Source organism: Bipolaris sorokiniana (assembly GCF_000338995.1).
Source record: "Bipolaris sorokiniana ND90Pr unplaced genomic scaffold COCSAscaffold_4, whole genome shotgun sequence".
Lineage (NCBI taxonomy): Eukaryota > Fungi > Ascomycota > Dothideomycetes > Pleosporales > Pleosporaceae > Bipolaris > Bipolaris sorokiniana.
Genome location: NW_006911898.1, coordinates 1,666,909 through 1,692,461, shown reverse-complemented (window position 1 = coordinate 1,692,461; position 25,553 = coordinate 1,666,909). Strand labels below are relative to the sequence as shown.

The 25,553-nt window shown below is 51.1% G+C and overlaps 7 protein-coding genes across 7 annotated transcripts; 1 reads left to right on the top strand and 6 right to left on the bottom strand.

The window, feature by feature from the left end:
* Positions 1-603: 603 nt before the first annotated feature.
* Positions 604-1,177, bottom strand: COCSADRAFT_84291 (uncharacterized protein; the record flags this gene model as incomplete). The annotated part of the gene is made up of 2 exons (XM_007699898.1): positions 604-977; positions 1,045-1,177. The coding sequence occupies 2 exons, from the start codon at positions 1,175-1,177 to the stop codon at positions 604-606; spliced, it is 507 nt and encodes a 168-aa protein (XP_007698088.1).
* Positions 1,178-1,877: 700 nt separating this feature from the next.
* COCSADRAFT_35165 (uncharacterized protein) lies at positions 1,878-4,754 on the bottom strand. Its single transcript, XM_007699406.1, has 2 exons — positions 2,771-4,754; positions 1,878-2,721 (listed from the first exon to the last, which is right to left on the bottom strand). The coding sequence occupies exons 1-2, from the start codon at positions 4,646-4,648 to the stop codon at positions 2,254-2,256; spliced, it is 2,346 nt and encodes a 781-aa protein (XP_007697596.1). The 5' UTR covers positions 4,649-4,754; the 3' UTR covers positions 1,878-2,253.
* Positions 4,755-6,150: 1,396 nt separating this feature from the next.
* On the bottom strand, positions 6,151-8,506 carry COCSADRAFT_35164 (uncharacterized protein). The gene is made up of 2 exons (XM_007699405.1): positions 7,890-8,506; positions 6,151-7,793 (listed from the first exon to the last, which is right to left on the bottom strand). The coding sequence occupies exons 1-2, from the start codon at positions 8,082-8,084 to the stop codon at positions 6,462-6,464; spliced, it is 1,527 nt and encodes a 508-aa protein (XP_007697595.1). The 5' UTR covers positions 8,085-8,506; the 3' UTR covers positions 6,151-6,461.
* Positions 8,507-8,720: 214 nt separating this feature from the next.
* On the bottom strand, positions 8,721-10,197 carry COCSADRAFT_113333 (uncharacterized protein). Its single transcript, XM_007699897.1, has 2 exons — positions 9,661-10,197; positions 8,721-9,613 (listed from the first exon to the last, which is right to left on the bottom strand). Exons 1-2 carry the CDS (start codon positions 9,915-9,917, stop codon positions 8,917-8,919), a joined length of 954 nt encoding a protein of 317 aa, XP_007698087.1. The 5' UTR covers positions 9,918-10,197; the 3' UTR covers positions 8,721-8,916.
* A 178-nt stretch (positions 10,198-10,375) lies between these two features.
* Positions 10,376-13,395, bottom strand: COCSADRAFT_113329 (uncharacterized protein). The gene is made up of 5 exons (XM_007699896.1): positions 13,284-13,395; positions 13,194-13,219; positions 12,551-12,975; positions 11,716-12,498; positions 10,376-11,661 (listed from the first exon to the last, which is right to left on the bottom strand). The coding sequence occupies exons 1-5, from the start codon at positions 13,351-13,353 to the stop codon at positions 10,614-10,616; spliced, it is 2,352 nt and encodes a 783-aa protein (XP_007698086.1). The 5' UTR covers positions 13,354-13,395; the 3' UTR covers positions 10,376-10,613.
* Positions 13,396-13,945: 550 nt separating this feature from the next.
* COCSADRAFT_113327 (uncharacterized protein) lies at positions 13,946-22,590 on the bottom strand. Its single transcript, XM_007699895.1, has 5 exons — positions 19,745-22,590; positions 18,800-19,696; positions 14,642-18,744; positions 14,394-14,579; positions 13,946-14,339 (listed from the first exon to the last, which is right to left on the bottom strand). The coding sequence occupies exons 1-5, from the start codon at positions 22,410-22,412 to the stop codon at positions 14,307-14,309; spliced, it is 7,887 nt and encodes a 2,628-aa protein (XP_007698085.1). The 5' UTR covers positions 22,413-22,590; the 3' UTR covers positions 13,946-14,306.
* A 680-nt stretch (positions 22,591-23,270) lies between these two features.
* On the top strand, positions 23,271-25,415 carry COCSADRAFT_179893 (uncharacterized protein). The gene is made up of 2 exons (XM_007699894.1): positions 23,271-23,791; positions 23,957-25,415. The coding sequence occupies exons 1-2, from the start codon at positions 23,426-23,428 to the stop codon at positions 25,184-25,186; spliced, it is 1,596 nt and encodes a 531-aa protein (XP_007698084.1). The 5' UTR covers positions 23,271-23,425; the 3' UTR covers positions 25,187-25,415.
* The last annotated feature ends 138 nt before the right edge of the window (positions 25,416-25,553 follow it).

Here is a 25,553-nt window from a genome sequence, read left to right as displayed (position 1 = left end):
CCCACCTAGCGAGACTGGCGTTGCAACGGGCTGACTGTATAACGCTGTGGTTGTGTCGGCCTACAGGCACAGGGTTTAACCTCGTTATGCGTTGTGTTCCGCCAAATCGAAAGAGCGTTGAGAAGAACGGTTTTGTTAGCGGGCCCAGACCAACCTTTCCGTTCGCCACCGGAATGTGGAGGCCTGAATCTCTTGAGACGACATCTTCATGACGCTATGGGATTTCCCCTCCACTGGATGATGCAAACATACGCACATCTTTCGCCAATTGCTCATCTTTGCTCATTAAGCAAAATGCGTGTCTTGGAATAGCTAATCATGGCAGCAACAAAGTAGTCTCACCTTGAGCTGTTCAGAGTGTTACACGGAGGCATCAACTTATTACCAACTTATTACTAACTGACGAAATCGGTCTTGTTAACTTTATCTCTTGCACGCAAATTACTGCAATATCACCGTTCAAGATGCTAGTCTGTTTGGATTGCCAATTCTGCTTCATTTATCTTGACGCCCATTCCATCCTGAGTAACAAACGTTCAATCCTGAGCAACACGCATCTCTCATTAACCAAATCCATTCAATTCATCCAACTCAACCCCTTCCCTAATACTTCCCACTCTCCCTAACCAAACCCTCCTTCTCATTCTCCTCCTTCCCCCTCAACGCCCACCCAGGCGCCTCATCTACCCCATCCTCCTCCGCTTTATCCCCCTCCTCCTTATTCTTATGTACACTACTCGGCAAATGCTCTGCAGGTGAATACACTGTAATCAGCTCTAGCGGCTGCTCCCCCCGCGTCACAAACTGATGCTGTGTCCCCGCAGGCACAACAACCACATCTCCCGCTGCTACCTCTTGCTCTTTTCCCGCCACGGTCGCTAGTCCCCGCCCAGATGTGAATAGTAGGATTTGATCGACCAGGTGTACTTCATCACCTATTTCGCCGTTCACTGGAACTTCCATGGCGACGATCTGGCCTGGTTGTTGTGTGTTAGCATCTAATTATCTTGGAAGGAAGGAATAAGTATGGAAGGGAGAACTAACTGTAAAGCCCCGTATGCAACACCGTTCTAAAATCCCCAAAACTCCGCTTCTCACTCATCAAACCGGGGAAATACACCATTTCATGTTTCGGCGGCGCATCCTCTCTATTTCCTACTTTCTTATATCCTTCCATTTTCTTCTGACTCTGCGGCAACAATGCAGTACGGCTACTCTGGAAACTCCGCGTAACGAGATAGACGCGTGTGGTAACTGGTTTGGCGAGCGATGAGCGGGATGAAAAGGAGGTTGTGGTGAGGCGGAGAGGAGTTTGGAGTGAGGTTTTGAGCATTTGGGAAAAGTTACCAGAAGTTGCTGGCGCTTATCTTCTATCTCAAGCGAGACAAGGGGGTCATTATATGTGATTAGGAAAGCGTTATACATTTCCCTTCGCGTCACTGGGCTAAAGAGCGTGTCTGACAGGGTGATACTGAGTAATTAGTATACATGACGTCAATATTGCGATAGAGAGACATGATGCCCTTTTCTTATTAAATACAGACTAGAGGGATTGGTTTCGAGACTAATTCGGGTGTCATGCTATGAGGTGCTTCCATCTAAGTGGTGCTAGTACCTGATTAAGTCATGGGAGTGCAGGGCAAGGGCGGGGCGGATTCACAGGGCTAGGGGGGCTAAGGGGGCTAGCGGATAGGTTCTGCTTAATGCGACATGCTGAGAGAGCAAGCCATTGCAAACGTGTATATTGGCTAGAGGCCTAGACTCGTCATCATAATGCATGTAGCATGGTCCGCATCCTGTTGCTTGTAGTATCGTCTCACTGTTGAGGGTTTCTAAGGATATGCTGAAGTGGCATAGTTTTCCTGAAGAAGCAACCATGAGAGGAGAATAATGTTCAATTACACCCGACACTCGCATGTGCGAGCTTCAACAAGACAATGTTGTTATAAAGGTTGTTGCCGCCAAAATAATCGGCGGGTAATGTACAATGACAACTCCAAAATATGCAGCAAGCGATTGCCCATTACTCGTTGGGCCTCTCATGCCAAACTTATATTCCTACACATCAAGTCTCGAAACCCCGAGATTGGTACTGGCGTTGAGGCCCAGTATGGCTGGTGGGCCCAGCTACCGCTTAGAGTCTTTTGAGACAAGCTCACGGGAAACCTCCTGCTTGCTTCATGAAAACACTGAAGAAGCCTTCCCATCACCAGCGTCATTCCTCCAGTATAACATTGGAACATGACAATCCGTCTACTCATGTTTGCGAGCCACAGCCTCGTCCTTTTCTTCCTCAAGCTCCCGCTCAATCTCCTCCTCCTCAGTTGGCTTTGAACTCTTAATTTCCCGGGTAGGAATGTCACCACCGCTCATTTGCCATTCCATGAGCTTGTTGAATGCACCTTCAGGGTTGGAGCTAAGCTGCTCATAAGTGCCCTCTTCGGCGACCCTGCCATCCGAATCAATGCAGATAATACGATCGGAACGCTTGATAGTAGAGAGACGATGAGCAATGCTGATGGTTGTGTTGTTCTCTTGGAGGAGCTTGTTTAGCGCCTGGTTGACAAGCGTCTCTGACTCGGCGTCCAGAGCACTTGTTGCTTCATCGAGGATCAAAATGTCGGGCTTCTTGATCAAAGCCCGTGCAATGGCAATGCGCTGTTTCTGGCCTCCCGAAAGCTGTGTGCCTCGGGCGCCGACATGTGTTTCAAGACCATCGGGCTATGCTAGTCAGCGAAAGACCTAGAAAAAAATGAGATTCTGTACTTACGAAATCACTGATGAACTGGCAGTTGGCCTTTCGGGCCGCTGCAATGATCTCAGCACGGGTGGCATTGGGCACACCATAGGCAATGTTCTCAGCAATGGTTCCAGAGAAGAGAACAGGTTCTTGTCCCACGTAGCCAATCTTTCTCCTCAGTTGTTTCGCGTTCAGGGTAGTAATATCTCTTCCATCAATAGTAATAACACCCGAGGTTGGAACATAGAAGCGCAAAATTAGGCTAGCAACAGTCGACTTTCCAGCTCCGCTAGGTGCGACAATAGCCACGTTGGTGCCCTGCTCAATCTTAAAGTTCAGGTCCTTGAAAATGGAGACTGCCGGCCGGGTGGGGTAGCTGAATGATACGTCCTTGAATTCGATAGGACCACGTGCGGACCTGACAGGTAGACCCTTGGTTGGCGAGATTGTCGGGTTGCGATCTTGAAGCTCAAACAGACGACTGGCAGCGCCGACGCCCTTCATCATTTCGCCGTAGAAACCAGACAACCCAACCATACTGGAACCAGCATACACAGTGTACATCAGGAATGATGATAGCTCACCAATCGAGATGACACCGTTCTTAACCATATTGCTGCCCGCATAGAGGATAGTGATGATGGTCAAGTTGCCCATAAGACCTGTACTTCCGTAAAAGCTCGCAGCAACCACAGCCTCCTTCTTTCCCAGGGCGAATATTCTCTTGATCTGACGGTTGTAGCGGGAGGCTTCTTGGACTTCACCAGCAAATGCTTGACTAGTCCTGACGTTGCCTAACCTTTCCTCGGCAATCTTGGTTAGAGTACCTAGATTCTTCTGAATTTTGCGACTTAGATTCCGTAGAGATCTACCACTGAAGAATGCGACGAGGGCCACTGGAGGAGCGATCAAAGCAAGAATACCGGTAAGCTTTAGACTGACGAAACCCATCATGGCAAAACCAGCCGCACCACTGACGAGCGCACGCAGACCATCGGACAAGTTCTGTGTGATACTCTTTCCAACAATGATGGTATCTGAGCCAAGGCGAGAGATAAGATCTCCAACTCTGTTCGCGTCGAAGAACTCAGCATTCTGAATAAACGTCTTGCGGTAGAGCTGTGATCGCAGGCGGGCGACAATGCGCTCTCCGACAATTCGCAGAATGATGATACGACCAAAGTTGAATGCAGCACCAGTAGTCAAGACGCCAGCGAGTGCAAAGTAGAATAGCGAGGGGGTCATGCCAAAGAGCAAGCCATTGGTGTTTTCCGTCGAAGTTGCAGCGTCCAGGATTTTGCCAATAGAGAAAGGTACCGATAATGAGATGCCGGATCCAACGAGTAAGAATATGAATGCCCATGAGAGGGAGCCTAATTCAGGCCGCGCAATGCTGATGAGCCGCCAGATTTCCTTCATGCCGCCGGGTGTGCCTCCAGATCCAGAGCCGTCCTTGCTGAGTTTCGCACTAAGATTGACCTGCTTGGCTTGAGCTGCCTTTTCGGACTTTGCAAAGCCCTGCTCAGCCTCTGCTTCGCCGTCATGTTCCTCGACATCCACAATGCCTTTTTCCTTGATTTCATCCTTGTAAGATTTGCGTTGTTTGGTGATTTTGGCGTTTCCCGATACTTCAGATAGATGTCGGGACGCATTGAATAGTCGGATTGGGTGTTGTAGGCCATTGTGGCGGATAGTCCCCGCAGTTGCGAATCGAGACAGGGAGGGTGCGAGATGACGGGTCAGATTCGGCGCGCCTCTCACGGTCGAGGCATTGGGTGTCGGCTTCGTAGCGATTGATCTTGATAACGTTGGCTTGATTGTCGAGATGCGCAACTGTATCTGTGAGAAGAGAGCTCCGTTGCCAGGTCCATGCCAGGCTTTTGTGGAGAAAGCCAGCGGGCCGCGCATGGCTTGAGACAGGTAGACGAGACGACTACCGGGTTCTGAGGGCAATTTGGAGCGATATCAAGGTATTCGTCATGGCGGTGGATGGGCTGGCGTGGGAGGGGACGACTTCGGAGACGCTGGTCAAAAGTTCGGCGTCGCTGATGACGACAGGACCGCCGCGTCGATCTTACGCCGACACGTGCCGCGGCTACTACATTTGATTACCGACAGCAGACAAACACTTTTGTTTCATTCAGATACCCATGTGTCTATGGTAAATATGCGCAAGGCACAAATAACGACTAGGCAGTGCTGTATCGACCGTTGGTAGCTGATACACCCACAGCCACAGTCATGGGCGCTGTGCGGGTTGACTCATCTTCACTCATGCAAGCAAGAAGCACAAGGCCCGCCATGTACAAGACATGAGCGGCTTCTCTATTTTAAGAAGACAATTGACATTCTTGCGGTTTTCTTCACTATCCTCCAAGTACAATCATCGCAATTCATATCTCACCATGGCTTCAGTTCCTGGATCCCCACCACCGATTGAGCTGCACGGAGCGACTCTCGAAGGTGGAGGCCAATTAGTCCGGATCGCCCTTGGTCTCTCTGCCCTCACCAAGAAGCCAATAAGTATTAATAACATTCGTGCAAGACGTTCAGGCGGTGGTGGTCTCAAGGCTCAACACTTGACTAGCGTGCAATGGCTTGGTGAAGCCTCCAACGCGCATGTTACGGGCGCAGAATTAAAGAGCAAGGAAATTACCTTTTCTCCAAATATCACCGGCGGAATAAGCACAATTCTTTCTACAGGAGAAGTCCGCATAAAACAGTCCACACCCGGAAGTGTCAACCTCGTTCTACAGGCCATACTCCCCTATCTCCTCTTCTCAGGCACCCCCTCACCACTACGCGTTCAAATCACAGGAGGAACAAACGTATCCAATTCACCCTCATGCGACTACATTACCCAAGTTCTACTACCAACACTAGAGCTCATCGGTATACCACACATCGCCACCGACCTACATTCAAGAGGCTGGTCTCAAGGCACGTCTAGTCTCGGCAGCGTTACGTACACCGTCACCCCTTTGACCAGGCAGTTACCATCTTTCCAACTAATAAACAGGGGCAAAGTGGGACGAGTAACAGCCACCATCATCGCCCCCAAGAGCACCGAGCGACACTTCCGTGAAGAACTAAATGTAATGTTTGAGCGTCGCCAATCCCGCTTCTTCGCTTCCAACGAGTCAGATGTACAAATCACATTTGAAGACTCGCACCATGAGAAGAGGTACTATCTCCTCTTAGTAGCCACCGCATCCACCGGCATGAAATTAGGTCGCGACTGGCTGTACGATCGGGGCGTACGAGCAGGTCAACAGCCGCAACAAGTCGTTGCTAACATTGTGAAAACGGTGTCGGATAATTTGCTAGCGGAGATCGAACATGGTGGCTGTGTGGACGAGTATCTACGCGATCAATTGGTTGTTTATCAGGCGCTTGCGCAGGGGAAGAGCCAAGTGTATGGTGGGGAAAGGAAAGAGGGGTCTGTAAGACCAAGTTTACATGCGAGGACTGCGCAGTGGGTGGCGGGGGAGATACTTGGGGTTGAGTTTGATGAGCGGGGAGGGTGTGAGGGGATTGGGTTTTTGCCTAGCAGTGAGGAAGATTTGGCACGGGAATTGGATGCGCTTCATGTTGCGGATACGTAGATAATCTTTCTTTGTCATAGATAGGGTATACATATTTCCTCCTGTCACCCACAGACTTATCATTGCAATCCAAGTCTCTCAAACATCTATCGTCTATGGCTTTCCTAACCACGCATTTAAATAGCATACCTAAAATGCTTCGCCTGGATATCCGTCAAATCACTAAACCCATCCATAACCGCCTGTTCATCTTCGCCAGCCCCCCACAGGCGATCCTTCTTCTTGTTCTGCCATGTCATCCACGCGGCCAGCACGCCCGCCACAAGTATCATGGCGCAATAACACACAATCAGACCCGTAAGGGCTGAGAAATACCTCGGCGCCTCCCTTGCAAGAAAGATGTTCGCTCCAGCGATATTCCCCGCGGCGTAAAATACAAACCACATTCCATTCGCCGTACTGCGCTTCGTATGGCCGGCGATATTCGTTGTGAGCAGATTCCACGACAGAATGACAGGAGCACCAATAAGGTACTGCAACCATGTGCATCCGACGAGGCTCCAGCGTTGAGACAATGGCGTAAGTCGAATACCCAGGAGTCCTCCCAGCGGCGGCAGACAAACAATAGCGAGGATAAGACATCGCGTATTCTTAAAGTATCCCGCCGCCAGCCCGCACAGCGGCACGATAACGAACTCGATAGCACCCGTGGGAAGTTGCAAGAGCGTAGCATAAATGCCACTGAACCCAAACCCACGCAGGAGCGAAGACGAGAAATTCGACACACCGCCATTGATAACACCGCACCCCAACCCAATCAACGCAATACACAAAACCTTGAAATCGAGTACCGCCTCCACCGCCTGCTTCGCATGAAACTTCTTCGTCTTAACCCCAATCATATTCCCCGCCACCCGATCAATCGCCACAATCCTCTCTTTATGCGTCAAGAACTTGGCCGTAGCGGGACTATCCGGCATAACGGCTAGGAAGACCCAGGACCAGACGAAATTCATCAATCCAATGACAAGGAAGATGAGCTGCCAGGTTTTGATATGGGGGGAGTGCGCGTGACCCAGGCCGTAGCCGAGTAAAGCGCCGACCATGGTAGCGATGCCGTTGAAGGCGAGGAAAATGCACATGCGGAGCGGTTGCTCGGCGCGCGTGTAGAACATACTCACTATATTCATGATGGCGGGCGAGATGGAGGCTTCGAACATGCCTAGCAGGAAACGGAGCGCGAGCATTCCTGCGTAGTTTTTCGCGGCGACATGGCAGCATAGGAGGAGCGACCAGATGAGAATCATAGACCCTGTGTATTTTGATACTGGGAGCCGCTGGATGAGGTAGTTTGAGGGCAAGGCCCAGAATAAGTAGCCGAAGTTGAAGATTGCGGCCACCCAGCTGTAGCGGTTTCCTTGGAGCCCGAGATCGGGGGTGAGGGTGTAGGCGTTTGCGTAGTTGAGGCTGAGTTTGTCAAGGAATTGGATCATGTAGGTCATGCAAATCTTTCGTCTTGTCAGCTTGTTCTTCTCATTCATGCGCCTCATTCATCAATAGAGAAAGAGGAGAAGCGGGAAGAGGGAAGAGGGAAGAAAACTTACCATGGGCATGATAACCCAATCAATCTTCCTCAACACAACCTTCCTCTCCGCCTCCAACTCCTCTCGCGAATACTGCTGAACCTCAAGATACAAATCCGCACCGATATCTTGCATCTGCTTCTCCGCACTGATTTCCCCTCCTTCCAGACTGGGCTCGCGCACAGGCGACACTTGATCTTCCTTCTTTTCCCCCATTTTCGCTTCAACCGGAAAAAATAAAAAAATAAAAAACCCCTTGTAAGAATTCTTTGTGGGCTCAAACAAAACAAAGAAGAGGGGAAGGGAGGATGGTACAAGGCTGGCGATATGAGAGGCCTTAACTGAGCAAAAAAAAAACCCCCCAACGTCAACAATTTGGAGGTGTTACTAAAGTAAATACCAACCCAACAAAAGCTAAACTCGGTGAAAAACACACTAATAGCGGTAGTACGTACAAAATCCTTCTCTGTACAGCAAAAACAAAAAAAAAACCCCCAAAAACCTTTTCACTTTATATACCTAACTTTTCGGCCGACAACGGGAGGGGGGGAGAGTAGTCTCCAACTCTTGGCGCGTAAACAGCTACGTAGGATTCTTGGTTATCGTCATATCTACTATCTTATCTGGGGGAAGCGGGCAGTTGCCATGTTGAGAGGTTGCACAATCAATGGGCTGGGGGGGGCGGCTGGGGTCGTAGTATCATGTGGGTTGCTGCATGTCGCCATTGGTGTCGATCCTTTTTCGGCAATGTTGAATCGGGTATCTCCGGTTACAGTTGCCGTGGTTGGGGGTAGCTCTTCCGACGTCTGGCATGTTTGTTGACGTTGCTTGCTGTGTTTAAAAAAAACAAAGGTGTTTGCATATGTGGTATTGGTCTTGGGCCAGCTTTCATTGCGATGGGGTTAATTGTGTGGTAGTTCGCTTTGTAATGTTGATTCTGCTTCATCGTATTTACTATTTTCAGGTGGTATAAACTGAGCCTTTCGACTACTGTCGTCATTTACAATATGCACGACACAACGAGCAACCCAAGCTGTGGACTTGATCTCTACTTCCACAGGCCGTATGGTCCTGTCGTAAACTTCCAGAGCTTGACTGTTCCATCCTCACTGCCCGTCGCATAGAGCTTTCCGTCGGGCGAGAAGCTCGCCGACCAAATAGGTCCATGGTGTCCCTTGTTCGTCTCCAACTCCTTCTCCTCATCAAAGTCCCACACTCTGACCCACGTGTCATTCTGATTGCTACCACCAGTAACAAACTTCCTCTCTCCGTTGTGCAGTGCTACACTGGCGAGTTCGTATGGTGTCTTGACGCTTTTGATGAGCGAGCCCGGCAGTTGACTGTTGAAAAAGTAGGCGCTGTTTCCAGCAGCTACGCTCAATATTCCATCCGAAGAGGTGTTATCCAACTCGCATGAACCCACAGTGCCCTCTACCGCGTGCTCTCCAATGGTCGACTCCTGTCGCAGATCCCACCACCGGATCTTCTTGTCCTCCGATGCTGTAATTATGACGTTAGGATCCGAAGTCCACACTATCGACTTGATGGTCCCTGTATGAACGCCAGCGCCAATCTCAAAGCTGGTCGCGTCGCTGCGTGACAGGTCGTATATCCGCAGCTTCTTTTCCATTCCACCGGTCGCAAGGATCTGAGGGTGAGGTTGATTAGGGAACGCGACCGCACGGACAATGTGATTGTGGGCGAGGGTGTGTAGCGCTTCGCCAGTATGGGTATCCCAGACTTTTCTATGAACCGTTAGTAATGTTGCAAAACAACAGAGGAGCATGCGTACGCAGAGAAATCCGCCGAAGCTGTGGCTGCCAGCGAAGCGTTTGAAGACAGCCGCGCTTGCCAAACTGCGCCCTTGTGGCCCAGAAACGTGCCAATCCAGTCACCTGTTATACCATCTCGAAGCATGGGATTATTGTCCTTGCATGCTGATATAATATAGTATTGGTCTTCGTCCAAGAGAGACGAGAAGTGGATGTGCGGGACAGGTCTTGAGTGACCATGGCAGGTGAGGGGCACTACCTTTGTTGTCTCAGGCATTGCGAACAAACAAAGATTTTATGTGGCTCTCTTCTAAAGTATGAACTTGGCAGGATTTGTAGTTGAACTTGCAGATGCAGTGAACTTTGACGTGTGAGAGCGGAGGCGAATCGATGAGTCTCTGTCCTGTCGCAGATGATATTGAGCCAATCTAGACCGAGCAGACGAAGCTCTAGCAGTTCAAGAAGACAAGAAAGAGAGTGAGGTTTGCAAAATATTCGTCAATAGGTCGTAACGTCGTGAAAGTGGTATCCTCGCGAAGTCGCAGCTTCATGGAGAGCGATTCGAGGGGGAAAGTGGAATCGACCGTTGGCCAGGGTTACTTTACTAGTGCCGGAGATCTCCGCTAAGCACAGGGGTAGCTTGCTAGTCTTACCACATGCGCAACGGAGGTTTCACCTACGAAGTCTGGACCGTATCTGGTATTCACCTTGGACATCATGCAGGGAACTGAGACTCTTAAGGTTTATTTCCTCCTCTCAGTTTCACCCTAGATACAATACTTACACCGATCTACCGGTTATTGGCTATTATATCATTTGTCCATCTTTGGCAACTCTATAGAAATAATACAGTGGTCAAACCTATGGATCAAAGGCCAAGGCAGTACCAATGTTGATTACTTGATCCTGGTTGGTCTCAAACAACTACCCAGAAAGAACATATCAGGTTCGCATGCACTCCTATTCCACCTCGTCACATTATGGAGAAATTGTTCGTCCATCCCAAGGGCCCAAAGGCCTCGAAGCCCGTCGACTGAACATTCTCATCGTCACTCGCTTCCCATCCAAAGAAATTTTGCAGGTCATCAAGATTGAACATGGGCTGCTCAAGCGAATTAGGCGCACTGGGAGACGAGTACATTGGTTCAATCCGGTGCTCTGTTTGCGAATTCGTGCCATTACTTGCTGTAGACGATGACTCGTCCGGAGCAAGTGCCGTAAATGGATAGCGAGTAGTGGCGGTCCGAAGAGTGGACGGCGAAGTTGCTGATAATATCTCTTCTACAGGGGGTATCATGGAGACAGCGGTGTTTCGCTGCCGTGGCGTGCCTTCTGTCGGCGCGGGAGCTCCAACAATGCGGCGCGCTTCGTTCTCAGACGAGTCTTGGGGTGCAATGTAGTCGGCCGAATGCCCACGAGCAAGACTGTCACGCACAGTCTCCAGCCACCGCTCCGAAGTGATACACAAGGACTCAGCAAGGGGATAGATAAGTGACATATCTCGCAGCGCCCGGTTGTTATGCTGTACCAACTCGACGGTACGTGCAATCACAGTTCCAGTGTCGGGTTTGGATACATCCAAGATTCTAGCAATGTAGTAGAGCATGATCCTGTTGCTGTTATAGACGAATGAAGGCAATATCGAGTCCGCAAAATGCTTAACACCATGCTGGAGGATATGTGAGACTAGCACTGACATGCGCTGTGCATGCTCGAAGCAGACATCCTGTAGATGACCCACAAAGGCCTGTTGGTCCAGAGGAAAGACAAACGGTTCCTGGTTCTTGAAAAGGTCAGGGAGAGCGATTCGATGCACGTCACACATGACGTGGTGATACATGCAATGGATAAGGAGGAGAGCACCTAGCTGGTGGGTTTCTCGTCGGATGTAGATGTTGTCTGCCGAAAAGTCTAGCCAAGAAGGCAGGCTTTGTCTCCACAAATGTATATCTTGGATCAATATTGCGAAGCCTGAGCCTGGGAGCCAAGGCGGTTGCTCTTCGTCCATGTGCTTTACGAAGCTATGCAAAATTAGCACTGCAATTGGACAAGAAATCATACATACTATGACTTACCGTAGCACTCTTCGCCATATACTAACAATACGCACATAGTATGCTGCCATGCCCAGATTGTCGCTTGGTTTCTCTGGAATGTCTTCCTTGGCGAGGAAATCCAGCAATGTGCCTTTCTCGAGCCGTTCTGTAATACATGGTATCTGTAGTGAGAACTGTCGCTCGTTGCAAGGAAGCTGAATCTTCAGGTCTTTTTCATTGAGTATAGTGAGATGGTCGACGCCACTACCAGCCCAGACATCGATCATGTAACATGCCCACATCAATCTTCTCCGAGACTCCCTGACAGATACCTCGTTCGGGCTTCCTCCGATTTCTTTGCAAAGTACGTCTGGCGATATCTCGTTGTTCAATTGCAAAGCATGCGCCATACGTATAACTAGACCGGTGAGAAGAAAGGACCCAGCATAGTTACCGGTCCTTGCTTCGTGATCGTGAAGGAGGACCAGAACTTTGAGTTTAGTAATTGAGATGGTACTGTAGTCAGCAAAGAACATCTCTTCAGCAATCTTGGCCCACTGGGTTCCAGCCGACTGTATCAAATCTTTGGTCAAAGGGGAGTACGACTCATGATAGTCCAGGGCATAGAACCGAGCACCTAATGCACACATCATGTGCAAGAGCGCCTGATCGGATGAGTCTACCAGCTGGCCCTCGTCCAACATTCGAATAAAAGACGGTTTATGCTCGAACGCGAAGACTCGGATGGGATGAACATTATTGAAATACGCATCCAGCAAAGCATGAAGCTTGTTCCTAGGCGGTAGTTGTTTTGTGAATAACCTTTTGCTCCTTTCAGTACAATGTAGCGCCACTTGAAAGTATTCAGACTTACCATAACAGCCCAGGTGGACACCCAGGTACAGCAGTATCATTGCCCAAAACTGAACCGAGCATGTTAAGGCTGATCGGAGAAGGCTGTGGGCCATGAGGGGATATCATTACTGAGTTTTCCTGTGAACTTATTGCAGGAGTGCTGATAGTCTGCACCCAAGCTGGCTCGTTGTGCTCCGCATCGTAGATGCAGGTTGTCCGGCGTTGTTGGCACCTTGTGCAGGTCGGTCGTTCGCCAGAACATTTGACCTTTGAATCTCTACAAGGAATACAAGACCGGAAGGTCCGTTTCCTCTTGATTCCGACTACTGGTTCGTAACCTGAGTTTGGTCTTTTTGCTGCTGCCGATACACCGCCATTCTGGACACAATCCAACTGAAGCCTCTCGCAGTTCAGACAGCCGTTTGGTCGCTCATCGCACTTGACCTGTGGGACTGTTAGCTGTGTTAACGCATAGATGTTAATTTACTCTTTGGTTTTTTTATAATGCTAGGATGAGATGGTTGGGTCATGCCACTACACAACCAACTGCGTAGTGGTTACTCTTATGCTTTCCATGCACGTCGCCGCAAACTGCACCACAGTGCAAACTAGCCAAAAGGAAAAAAAAATAACGATAAAAGCAACGAAACGCGAACGCCTACCTTTCTCGCGCGACAAGTAGTACAGGCTATCCGAGCGCCGTTAGCTCAGGTACCGCAGTATTAGAAGACGGCAGGGTCCATAGCACATACCATTAATTGGTCGTCTACGCTTCTTATTCGTCGCGTTCTCAGACGGCGCGGTTATTTCCGGCGTGTCCATTTATGCATTCGGTTTGTCGCTCGGATTGTCGCATCCTCTGTGAAGCTGGGGGTTGCAAAGGGCGACAAGCGGGACACGGCCCAGACTTAAGGCAAAATATGACGTGCTGGAGGGCGCGGATTGGCTCAGAGTATGGGGCTTGGCAGTGCCGTCATGCTGTGTTGGGACATGGCGCTGAATGCGGAGACACACCAGCTAGCCACTTGGGGGGAATCGACATCGTCCTCGATCCTAGCCTACGCCTTACGAGGCAGTATCCTGGTTCGCATTGGAAGTCTAGTGCTCGCCCACCAATATCCTGCTGTTTGGTCACGCGATGCTTTTAGGTGTTTTACCACGTAACGAGTTACCTAGACCACTTGCATGACCAATCTCGTATGCAGGCGGCGACGCCACATCTGAGAAGCTTATATTTGCATCGATGACTATCTCATGCAGTGTGACTGCACTGTTGCCAGGCTGGGTCATGGCGAGCTTGGACTGCTCGAGGTTATTTGTATACCCAAGTGTTGTATACGTGTGTACCAACTCCAAAGGCGTATACACTCCCCCTTACGTCTTGACTGCCGCAACTTTGGTTTCTTGAATATGCGTCGGAGTGGATGAATCCTGTAATCAATGGCTTGTATAAACATCATCTCTAGCATACAACACAACTCCCAGCTCCTCTCATACCCTAGGAAACAAACGGCAGTGAAAACAAAATGTTTTTATTGAAAAACAAAGACCAATGCTTCGCGAAGAAAGAATTTTTTCCGCTACTTGCTCTTGCACATCATGTCAAGCTTCTACTTGAATTCAGAGACAAAAGAACTGGGATAGCAAGGCTGCATAAAATGGAAGCCATTACAAAGCGGACGCACATCTCACTCCCGGTCCAGGCGCCAAACCCACTTCTCGGGGATATACTTCACATCGGCTCGGCGGCAACTGATTTATTTATGCCCAGGCTCTCAATGTTGGCGATGCACGCAGTCCCATTCGTACTGCACCAATACGTTAGCATGAATCCAGCGAACAAAGTCGAAATGACTACGTACCACTCTACCGTCCTCATCGCCCGTATAGACGTGATGAGGCATAGGCAATATGCATGTAATGGGTGCTGTTTGAGCTACCATCACAGGATCGCCGTGGTTTAGGACATTGATGAGGTTCGCAGACCATTTAGCATTTGTCAGGGTTGAAGATGGCAAGGTTGAAGGTGCTGGCGTTAGGTGGAAAATCTAGCATAAGTCAGTAAATGTACAATGTGCGATTGGGGGTGTAAAAGATGAGTTATACAAACCTTTACTATTCCTCGTCGATGCCCAGTGAAGATGAGTTCACGTTCACACCACTCGTTGCCCACTCCTTCATAAACTGCTACAGTTGTAATGTAGTCTCCTTCATCTTCACTGTCGCAAATGTCTTCGTCAAGCAGTATCGCACCGTTTAGTGTCGCAACAATAAGCCGGTTTCCACAGGCGAGTACGATGTTGCCTGTGACACTGTTGATCCTGGCTGCTTGGACTGGCACAGGATCTCGTTTTTGCTGTGCGCCCAGGGCAAGCTCTCGTACGAATTCGTTGCGATTAAGGTCCCAAAGAAATACACGTCCATCGAGTGAAGCAGACAGGAATGCGGAAAATGCACGACTGGCAGCAAGCGTCATAACAGGCGATTTGTGGCCGAAGAGCGTAGTGGCGTTCTGAAGCTCGGTACGGCCTCGCTCGCCTCTGTTGACAGTCCATATAGCAAGGGTACAGTCTGTTCCTGCTGTGATCAATGTCCGGCCATCAACAAAATGCGAAGTTGTTAATTGTCCAGAGTGTAAATGTTCAAACAGCCCAACCAGCTTCTTGGAGTGCGACTCATAGAAACGAACGCTACCATCCGTGAAGCCCCACTCCATATACCGATCGTGGTTAGGGGGAATGTTTTGGCGGAACGGTGCAGCACACAGAAGCCTGTCACTCTTGCTGGTGTAGTTTAGAGATGAAATGCGATCATGAGCTTCGAGTAGTGTGCCTGGTACACGATGCAAACTCTCTGCCGATGTATCGAGCCTGGTGGGCCTGGCAACATTGTCCTTCTGGGGATGTGGTCTTTGGAAGACCTGCGGAGGCGTCTGTCCAAAGTTGTTGATGACACTGATTTTTTGCGCTCGTTCCTTCTCATCTGTGATAGAATCAAGGTCAATTGCACCCTGGTAAGTCATGTAATGGAACACGTTGGCAGCTTCAATAGCCGCCTCACCCCGTTGTTTGTACCCGAAGATCAAATCAATCCAGTGGTGTAAATTCTGACTGACGTATGGACTCTCCAGTGCCTCGCGCTGTTTCGCAATGAAAATTGCAGGATCACCCTTGGCCCATGGAGGCAATTTGACGTTGTCGATGGTGGAGCCGTCGGAACGCAGACCGAAGTTGTATCCGTTAACATTTGTCAGGAAGTCTGGCAGGAAATAGAACTCGGGCGTAAGTTCGCGCACATCAGCCATGTTCTTAGCTGATACTGACTCCCATACGTTCTGGATCGAGTAGAACATGCGATCAGCGTGATCCCATGTGCCGCCTTGGATCAGGAAGAATGCTGCGCTAAACGGCTGAAGGCGCATAAGATAGGATGCTACAGTCATGGCAGAAGAATAGTGGGTGCCATAATGGAAGGCGTGACTAGCATCACCCATCTCGGCGAAAGAAGCGAACCTCTCCCTGATCAGATGTTCCTGTTTGGGATCTTGAATACCAATAGGCTTCCGCAGATCACGGAAGTTGCTCGGGTCGCTCAAGTCCAGCTCTTCACTGTGATAGTTCGAAAGCACCCAAGGGAAAACAGGGTATTGGGTGAGATCGTTGAAGGTCCTTCCAGCAAGTGTGTTTACAAACATAAGGTAGTGGAAATTGGACATCTCGCCTTTCAACCACTTCTTCGTTGCTGGATGTGACGAACCCGAACCAAAAGCGGACACAAAGCGCGATCCAAACGTCTGGGGCGCTTCTTCAGGGTTGCGCAAAGAATCGAGACGCCATGAAATCTCTGCGTTCGCAAGCTTGTCCGGGTTCGCAACATGTGATGCTCGTTGAAGGACACGGGAATGTATGTCGTTGCGAGCTTGCGCAGAAATGGCCGTTAGGAGGTAGCTGCGTCCATCATCAAAGAAGATTTCGATGCCCACGTCTCTGTGCAAGAAGCGCCGCTTGGAGATACTGATGACTTCGGTCCATTTCCAATTCCTTACTGCCTCTTCTTGACTTCTGGGTGGTGGGCGACGATTGGTCACGGCTTCTTTGCCAGCAATGACCTGCACATATGGGTCGCGCTCATCGGGCGGTGCCTGCCATACACGCACGATTTCGCCGTCAGATCTTTGGAAGAAGTCATCTAGAAGGTAGAGACAGTCCTTTCCTACGATGAGAAGGCCTTCTATAGCCTCAAGACCCACTACGCGTGAAATATTGCAGACGTACTGGACTTGATCGCCACGGTTAAGGCTGCGCATGACTTTGCGATTCTTATCCTCGAAACCATCCTCGTCCTCATACATGGCTTCAACCATTTCAAAGTCATCGTCGCTAGCTGATTCTGCTTCCTCTATGGGGTCACCCGATGCAGTCGCTGTGGATAACGATCTCACTGATCGACCATCAACGGGTGTAGCGCCAACGGCTTCTTTAGCTGTTATGGCAGGCACAACAGTTTCCAGTTTGAGTTTCTCTCTTGAATCTGTGTCTTTGCGCTTGGGTTGAAAGGTCTGTTCGCGGCTGGTGTTGTCAATAATGATGCGCAGACGCTTTCGATCACGGCCTTCAGTTTCATCGAGCCGCCACCTAGCAGGTGGACTGTTCTCAAAAAGACCACATGGGCCTTTGAGTTGGTGGTCCAATTTCGCCAGGACCGTTGTCATGAAAGTAGCATTATCTTGCTGGTCCTGCAGAACACGCTGGTGCTTGATGCGTTCAGAAGCATGAATATTCGATCGCCAGTGGTTAGTTGAGTTCTCGTGGTGGTTCCACACGTTTTCAGCCACAAGTTCGTCAGCCTGCCATTGTTTCAGTTTCTCTTTGCGCTTGGCGATGCGCCTCTGTGATGACTCTTCAGTCTTCTTATTCTGGCTGTGCACATAATCCTCCCACGGCCGAGTCATCGAACCGTAGAAAAACCTATCCATATCAGTTTTGTTCAAGTCAAGCCATTCCAAGAATGTCTCATTGTCGAGTTCAACAAGCTTCTGAAAGCCATCATATAGGTCCTTCGTGTCTCCATGAATGGCATCGGCTAGAATCATGGAGGTTTCATGGGGCTTTTGGACCATAAGTAATCGCCAGAAACTCGCCGCTGCAATGCGTACAGTCATGTGTTCTGATGACAGTTGCGAGTAGAGCAGGTAGCAGATCATCTTCAACGAGAAAGCTTCATTGTTGGCAGACGAGAGGATGATAGGCTGCCAATATACCATCTTCTCGATTACTGCCGTGGTAGTTGCACCACCTTCGGACTCGTCTGGATCTGCCAACCGAAGAAGAGCGACTTTCAAGAAAGTGGTTCGAATTGACTGGATTGCTTGCGTGCAAAGCCTGACGGATTTGATAGCTGCAATGTCCGGGCGCTCCAAGTACTCGAGCAGAAACCCAGCGAAGTCGAGCAATGGCTCTGCACCTTCGAGGAACCATCCTTCGAAGACGGCCTCAGATATGTGCTGGACAAATCGTGAGAGGTTAGTAAGAACTCGCGGCTCATGCAAAAGCTTCTGGTCCAGTTGGAGTGCATTCCTTACGGACATCAAAGTCTGCCGTAGAATGTACGATTCGAAGTACGCTTGATGTTCTTGGAAGCCTGGTGGTGTTTTCAAGAATAGCCCCAGACCAGGAAAATCTTTGCGTGTAAATATCTGATCTTTAAACACATCAAGAATAACTTCTAGCATAGCCTCGACCACTGAGCTGCCCACCTTAAGTGGCACGGGAGGTACGGTTTTTGAGGAGAGAATCGGGTTAAGAGATGGTTGTTGAGTTGTTTGCTTCTTATCTGCTGACACAAGCACGAAAGAGGATGCTTTGCGGAGAGGTAAGACGCGTCGAGACGTGGGTGCAGGTGAGGTGCTGATGTTGGTGGTCCGAATCACAGGCACTCCCTGTCCATTGGCTCTAGAGAGCGGCTGTATAACAACATCCTGTCCCTCAAACGTCAATGCTGAGCCTCTTGAAAGCAGCTCAGTCTCTGCACTGACGCTGTCAGACGTCACAATCACCGGGTATAGAACGAACAACAACTCCTGGACATAGTTGGATGTGTTTGCGTAGTCACGGAAACCTTCTGACCGGGAATGTAACTCAGATAAGAACTGGATGGCGGAGTTTAGGACAACGGCGAAATCATTCAAGCGGTCTGTCTGGGGCGCACGTATATCTACAAATGGTCAGCATTGAGTAAGGTCTTTCTTTTTTTGCAAACAGATACATACCGACGACCGGCTGCTTGGCGTTCAATGACATTGTTCTACGCCGGCCACGAGTGACTGTGCCCTCACCGTTCTCCTGTTTGGGAGCGCTGCTATCCGTTCGAGCCAAATCCCTGTCGCGAACAATCGCCCGCAACCCAGTCTCCAGCATCGCGGTGATTACAGGGAAGACTTCCGGATAGCATATCCTAAGCTCAGACTGAGGTGAATGGGCAATGAATATATCGACTAGGTTGAAGACATCGAAATCACGCTCGAAGTCTATAGTTGCCACATCGCGGCCAAATAAGATTGCAAAACAGATTGTCCAGATTCCTGGTGTATTCCACCAATGGCGCAGCCTGTTCTTCATGAGAATGAAACCGCCTGTCTTGTCTGCAAACTTCTTGACATAATGCGTCCCGTTTAGCACAAGCAATCGAGCAAGGATCTTTGCACCAAGAACAACAACACGCTGCTCAGGTTCGGCAAGCAAGTAGAGAAGCCATTTACCCGTAACGTTCTTGGCAAAACGTAATACTTCGTGTGGGTTCTGTGGATCACAAAGCAGCTCTGATAAGAGATTGAGGATGGCGATGCCCAAGTCTGGCAGAGACAATGGCGGCCCGTCGGTGCTGCCAGCTTGAGCTGGGCTAGCCGACCGTGATTTACCATCTGGCGTTAACCCAGGCGTGGTGCCTCTGCGGATACGGCCTGCACTCGCTTTTGGGCGCAGTGGGCGTTTACCGTAAGATGCACGGCTGTCATGCAGTGCATAGGTAACGAAAAGGGAAAGTGACCTCGCATTCTCTCCGTTGAAGTTGGTCAACAGGAGAGTCTTAAAGGCATCGAGAAACAGTTTGAAGGTTTGTGGGGTGAACCGTTCGCCTTTCAGAGCGTCTGTGAGGCGCTTGACCACACCTTGAGGGTATTAGCTGGAAACGGATGGATCTAAACAAATATACGTACGTATTCTATGAAAGCGTTTGGCATTGTAGTGGTGGTGTTTGCTACCGCGAGCAAAATGGATAAATTGTGTGTAATACAACTTATGTGTCTCCAAGGAGGTGGCTCTGCGCCAGATTTCCAAGTCAACGAGAAGGACTCTGTATGCGAGAGGATTGATGATTAGTGATTCGGTCGGGCGCTGCTCATCATATCCAACAAAGCGAAGAATGACTCGCAGTAGCTGCAAAACAAAAACCTCGCAGTCTTCCTGTGTAACATCAAGAGACGAAGCATTCTTTGCGACCAATCCACCCATGGTGAAGCCAATCTTTTGGCGTATGACCTCGGCAAGAACAGCAAAGCCATTGCGCTGCTCCATGGCCTCGCAATTGCGCCAGTTGCCTCCGACAGCTTCTAGTAGTATATTGACGGCGCGGAGCATGCTTTCTAGAGTTTGAGCAGATTGCACCAGCTTCAAGCCAACAGCAACACATCCACCGACTCGCCAAATAGCATCATCCAAGGCTTGGGGAACGACAACAACAGGGTCACCAGACAGCCGTCCGAATCCACGTGACTGGGACAGTGCATCGTTTACTGATGGGACAGCAGCATTGACAATGATTGGTGTGCTATGCATTCGGGTATACTTATGAAGGGTCTTGGCAGACTCTCGCGACAGCGAGCGAATCAGTTGGGACTCATCAATCGAGTTTCGGTCATCGTCGTCCATGACGGAGCTCGGGGAGAAACTCAGTATTATCTTTGACTCTGGAATGAGATGACTTGCAGGTGCGCGTATCGCCGCTACAATGTCTGATCGCTCTTCCTTGCCGGGGTGAAGTATCTCATTGTGAACGTGAAGCTCTGCAGAGGTTCTGTAAGTTTGGAAGGACCCGAGTTTGTCTTGAAAATTGCCGCAATAACGTGGGCCAAGCTTGTGATAGACAGCAATTAGTTCATCCGAGAGTGGCTCTGAAAAGAGGTGGAAGGAAGCGACCGATAGCTTGGAAGAGATGACATTTCTTCCCAATCGAGGCGCTAGATTCCGTGGTGTTCCTAGGAACGCGAGTATGTGGTGCTTTGGAATACTGGAAGACATGGAGGCAAAGCTTTCCTGGCTACTGTCTAGCACTGGAGGGTGCGATGGGTAGTGGGCTTTCATAGTTTCTGTAAACTCACCATCCACGAAAAGGGATGCTTTAGCAGGACCCATACCAATAGCCTTGGCCCTTCGATGGACAACAGCAATGTGGTACCATCTTCCCTCTTCAAATCGAGGGGCTTTTTTAAATCTTACACTAGGAATGACGCCCGTCGAGTGGCCCATGTATGTCTGCAAAATGAAGCAGCGGCTATCTCTCTCCAAGTAAGCCATTAGGAAACAGGTCTGTGTGTCATCATAGGCACCAAACAAGGTAGTGTGGCAGTTTTTGTCAAACTTGTCCACGCGCACCCATGCGGCAAATGTATAGCCACCTCCGGGAGAGACGGGCGGAAAGGGTCGGCCAATATCTGGGAGCTCGACGGCGCTGAATCCATGCAGAGATAGGTCGAATTGTATAAAAGCTGGATCGCGAGACAAGCGCATGCCGCGCAGAAGGAACTCGGCAGCTTGTTCCGAGGATGCAGCCTTGCGGAAGAGGTAGTAGGCGTCGTCGAGCTTGTTGATGCCGTATTGCACCAAATCGTTAGCCAAGTCTTGCAGTAAGCCAGCTTCTACAGGAGCGCACTTGTTCTCGAAAAGAAGAGGCAGGATCAAGCTCAGGACACCTGTAATATGCAGAGCAGCCTTATTGTATGAAGAGAGAGTGCTTATGTAGAGAAAGGCAAGGAGCACCGATACAGAGAGAGGCTTGGAGTGTGTGCCTGGAGCATCCTCGCCAGACAGACCCTGCCAAAAATGGAAAATGGTGGGCATGATGTCTGGATTCTGTAGTACTTCATTGCCACTGAATACGGCGCGCACCTGGGCACGCAGTGACTCGACATCTATCTCGACGTCGCTGTACATGGACCGCGGGCTAGAAATGACAATCTCGGCGGGCTGCTCCCCGCCGTCCACTTGCGGAGCATCATCCTGCTGGTCCGACTGTAGACCTTCAATCGTCTTGTCGACGTCTCTGAATATCCGTGTCATTGTCTCTTCGCCCAGGGCAAAGGCGAAGAGGGTGCCGAAAAGCTGCTCCTGCCCCGCATCGTCACGTCTGCTCTGGGACTGGCCGCCAAAGATACCCGTGCTGGCCAGGGCTTGCTCGAGGGCATTCCAGCCGCCATGCTCGACTCGCTTTGCAAAGAATCGCCTGTTACCGGCATGCTCGTTCAGTGCGTCGGACAGGACATCGAGGGTGGCCTTGATGACCTCGAAGAAGTCGATGCGGTCGGTGGGGGACAGCTCGGCGGGCTTGTAGAAGCCGGATAGAGAGCGGAGGGTGACGAGGAGGGTCTCGAAGCCACGGACATGGCGAAAGGCATCCTTTGTGTGGGTGTGGTTATTGGACTCGATGAGCAGCTGGCGCATGCGGCGGAGGGCGTTGCTCTGGGCGTGGAGGACGTCCGGGGGCGGTGGGGTGGTCTCGGAGGCTCTCGTAAGTTCATCGGCAAGGCTGCGGAGTTCGGCTATCTGATTGTTCATGGGCGGGAGTCTGGAGGCGGCCGTCGACGACCTGTGCGGCCGGGTGGTGGCCATGTTCAGTCGAGGCCGCTAGGAAGCAACTTGGTGGGCGGAGGGAATAGCGGGGCGGCAAGTACAGTCATGTCTCCCGGGCCCCCTGTGCGCACTTTCAGCGGCGTGGCAGATTGGCTGCGAGGTCGAGTGTTGGGAATTGGCGTTGGCGGAATAGGCCGATGCTTCGCGTAGGGTCGGGTGGTGTTGCTCAAACAGACGGTGGAGCTTGGACTCGGCGTGTGAGCTACCCCAGGCAGCCGTCGCGAGGTGGAGCCGGGGGGGTGGAGGATGCAACTCAAGTTGCGGCAACACAGACGAGCGCCCCAGGATGCTACTTACTCTCGATGGCAGATAGCGCAGTGTCTAGCTGCCACACCCTCATGCAAACATGCTATAATGCTAAGACTGCGGGTTTAATATGGTGGGGAACGCTGAATGGCCGCCGTCGCTCGCGGGGTGCTCTGCTGACAACCGGACCCTGAACTGAAGAGCGAGGATTGCGACGCTGGGCCGAGTAGTGTAGTGTAAGCACGCCGCCGCGTCGACTGCCCTTCGCGGAGCCGCAGCCAGCCCAACCTGGGCCTGCCAGGTCAGACCGCCTCATTCTGTACACATGGACATGCTATACTGAGAGATACGCAGCCAGACCGGATGACGGTGTGCTGAGGACACTTGCTGCCCTCGAGCAACCACGGTCCAGCTGTGCCTCGTAGCCGTCTTGATACGACACGTCCCCAGGCTGATACGCGAGCGCGTGCATCCTGTCCCAATTGGGCCTAGCGCAGACCCAGCCTCACTGGCGGTGCTCAAGCTCCAGGTCAGGTGCGTCATGTATCGGGCGGCCCATGCACCGAGGCCGTCCTGATAAGAGAGCGCATCGCCATAGCTACCCCCAGCTCATCCCCCATCCCTCCTCCACACACCTCCCCCCATTCTCTCTCTCCCTTTGCCTGTCCATCACTAGAGCCTTGTGGCCCATCCCCCTTCATCCCCCAGTCTTCAGTACATCTCGCTGTGCGAGCACATTCACCATCATGAGGTACAGCCTGGTCTTTGCGCTCCCGGCCTTGGCCGCCGCGTCACCCACCTTCTCGACAGAGACCATCCACAAGGATGCCGCGCCAGTTCTGTCGTCAACTTCCGCCAAGGAGGTTCCCAACAGCTACATGGTCGTCTTCAAGAAGCACGTCAAAGATGCCTCCAAGCACCATGACTGGGTCCAGAGCGTCCACTCCAAGAACTCGCAGGAGCGCATGGAGCTGCGAAAGCGCTCCACTGAGCTCCCCATCTCCAACGAGGTCTTCGAGGGCCTCAAGCACACATACGAGATGCCCGGCATGAAGGGTTACTCTGGTCACTTTGACCAAGAGACCATCGAGGAGATCCGAAAGCACCCCGATGTAAGTGACATTCCATCTCATCTCTCGGCCCAGGCAGCAGCCCCCGGCTCAAATCGGCTGCGTGGCGCGTAGCCAAGGCAACTTGTGCAATCCGTCGCATTCGCACGTGACAGCATCTGTGCTCAATGTACCTGCATAAGACTTGGCGCTAACTCTCCCTGACAGGTTGACTACATCGAGCGCGACTCTGAGGTCCGCGTCCTCGGCTCCGATGAGCCTGAGATCGAGAAGAACTCCCCCTGGGGTCTGGCCCGTATCTCGCACCGCAACGCCCTGAGCTTCGGCACCTACAACAAGTACCTGTACGCTGCCGACGGTGGTGAGGGTGTTGACGTTTACGTCATCGATACCGGCACAAACGTTGAGCACGTCGACTTCGAGGGCCGCGCCAAATGGGGAAAGACCATTCCTCATGGCGATGCCGACGAGGACGGCAACGGCCACGGCACCCACTGCTCTGGTACCGTTGCCGGCAAGAAGTATGGTGTTGCCAAGAAGGCTCACGTATACGCCATCAAGGTCCTCCGCTCCAACGGCTCGGGCACCATGTCCGATGTCGTCAAGGGCGTCGAGTACGCCGCTCAGGCTCACTCTGAGGCCGTCTCTGCCGCTAAGAACGGCAAGAAGAAGGGCTTCAAGGGCAGCGCTGCCAACATGAGCTTGGGAGGTGGCAAGTCCACCACCCTCGACATGGCCGTCAACGCTGCTGTCGACGCTGGTATCCACTTCGCTGTGGCTGCCGGTAACGACAACGCCGACTCCTGCAACTACTCCCCTGCTGCAGCTGAGAATGCTGTCACTGTCGGTGCCTCAACCCTCAACGATGAGCGTGCCTACTTTTCCAACTACGGAAAGTGCAACGACATCTTTGCCCCAGGTCTTAACATTCTTTCTACCTGGATTGGCTCTAAGCACGCCACCAACACCATCTCTGGTACCTCGATGGCTTCTCCTCACATTGCTGGTCTCCTGGCCTACATGCTGTCTCTCCAGCCCACCAAGGACTCGGCTTACGCTGTTGCCGACATCACACCCAAGAAGCTCAAGGCCAACCTGATTGCCATCGCCACCGTCGGTGCTCTTTCTGACGTGCCCAGCAACACTGCCAACGTCCTCGCCTGGAACGGTGGTGGCTCCTCCAACTACTCCGAGATTGTTGAGAAGGGCGGCTACACTGTCAAGAAGATTGCCGAGAAGGAGGACGAGTCTGAGTCCGACATCCCTTCCCTCTCTGAGCTCAAGGCCGACTTCGAGAAGGCCAAGGAGTCCGCCGGCCGCCACGCTCACCAAGTCGGAAGCAAGCTCCAACATCTCGAGTCCGAGATTGAGGACTTCATTGCCGAGGAGATGGAGGCCATGTTCGAGAAGGTCAAGGAGCGCGTCGCCAGCCACTAAATGGTAACGGTTTAATTGCAATGATCCTATGTGATCTACTGTTATATGGTACGGAATGATTCAGGATCTGGCGTCGGGTTTTTGGCATAGGGTATATGGTTTCTCATTTCATTAGGCACAATTTGATGCGCTGTACGCTACTTGGGACACGGATTCGGATACGAAACGCAAGGTGAGATAGAGCAAGATATCTAGCATGAATCTCATCATCTCCATTGAAGAATACTTGTTTTGAATTGCCCCTTTGTTGACGTGATTTGTCTACGATATGATGCCTTCAAGTCTTCTAGCCCCCTGTGATTTGGCGTGTCTGGGTCACGTGACTATGTCACTGAACTAATTGTTAGTGGCAATGGTGGTTCGTGCT

What these genes read in the sequence shown, in the direction of transcription:
- COCSADRAFT_35165 (XM_007699406.1), bottom strand. Translation starts at nt 4,648, where the DNA reads ATGCGCGGCCCGCTGGCTTTCTCCACAAAAGCCTGGCATGGACCTGGC. An exon ending in GCCAGTTCATCAGTGATTTC is followed by an intron (nt 2,722 to 2,770) that starts GTAAGTACAGAA and finishes TGACTAGCATAG; the next exon opens with CCCGATGGTCTTGAAACACA.
- COCSADRAFT_35164 (XM_007699405.1), bottom strand. Translation starts at nt 8,084, where the DNA reads ATGGGGGAAAAGAAGGAAGATCAAGTGTCGCCTGTGCGCGAGCCCAGT. An exon ending in ATTGGGTTATCATGCCCATG is followed by an intron (nt 7,794 to 7,889) that starts GTAAGTTTTCTT and finishes ACAAGACGAAAG; the next exon opens with ATTTGCATGACCTACATGAT.
- COCSADRAFT_113333 (XM_007699897.1), bottom strand. Translation starts at nt 9,917, where the DNA reads ATGCCTGAGACAACAAAGGTAGTGCCCCTCACCTGCCATGGTCACTCA. An exon ending in GCTTCGGCGGATTTCTCTGC is followed by an intron (nt 9,614 to 9,660) that starts GTACGCATGCTC and finishes AACGGTTCATAG; the next exon opens with AAAAGTCTGGGATACCCATA.
- COCSADRAFT_113329 (XM_007699896.1), bottom strand. Translation starts at nt 13,353, where the DNA reads ATGGACACGCCGGAAATAACCGCGCCGTCTGAGAACGCGACGAATAAG. An exon ending in GCGTAGACGACCAATTAATG is followed by an intron (nt 13,220 to 13,283) that starts GTATGTGCTATG and finishes GCGCTCGGATAG; the next exon opens with CCTGTACTACTTGTCGCGCG. An exon ending in CTACTTGTCGCGCGAGAAAG is followed by an intron (nt 12,976 to 13,193) that starts GTAGGCGTTCGC and finishes ACAGTCCCACAG; the next exon opens with GTCAAGTGCGATGAGCGACC.
- COCSADRAFT_113327 (XM_007699895.1), bottom strand. Translation starts at nt 22,412, where the DNA reads ATGGCCACCACCCGGCCGCACAGGTCGTCGACGGCCGCCTCCAGACTC. An exon ending in CAAACGCTTTCATAGAATAC is followed by an intron (nt 19,697 to 19,744) that starts GTACGTATATTT and finishes AATACCCTCAAG; the next exon opens with GTGTGGTCAAGCGCCTCACA. An exon ending in CGCCAAGCAGCCGGTCGTCG is followed by an intron (nt 18,745 to 18,799) that starts GTATGTATCTGT and finishes GACCATTTGTAG; the next exon opens with ATATACGTGCGCCCCAGACA.
- COCSADRAFT_179893 (XM_007699894.1), top strand. Translation starts at nt 23,426, where the DNA reads ATGAGGTACAGCCTGGTCTTTGCGCTCCCGGCCTTGGCCGCCGCGTCA. An exon ending in AGATCCGAAAGCACCCCGAT is followed by an intron (nt 23,792 to 23,956) that starts GTAAGTGACATT and finishes TCTCCCTGACAG; the next exon opens with GTTGACTACATCGAGCGCGA.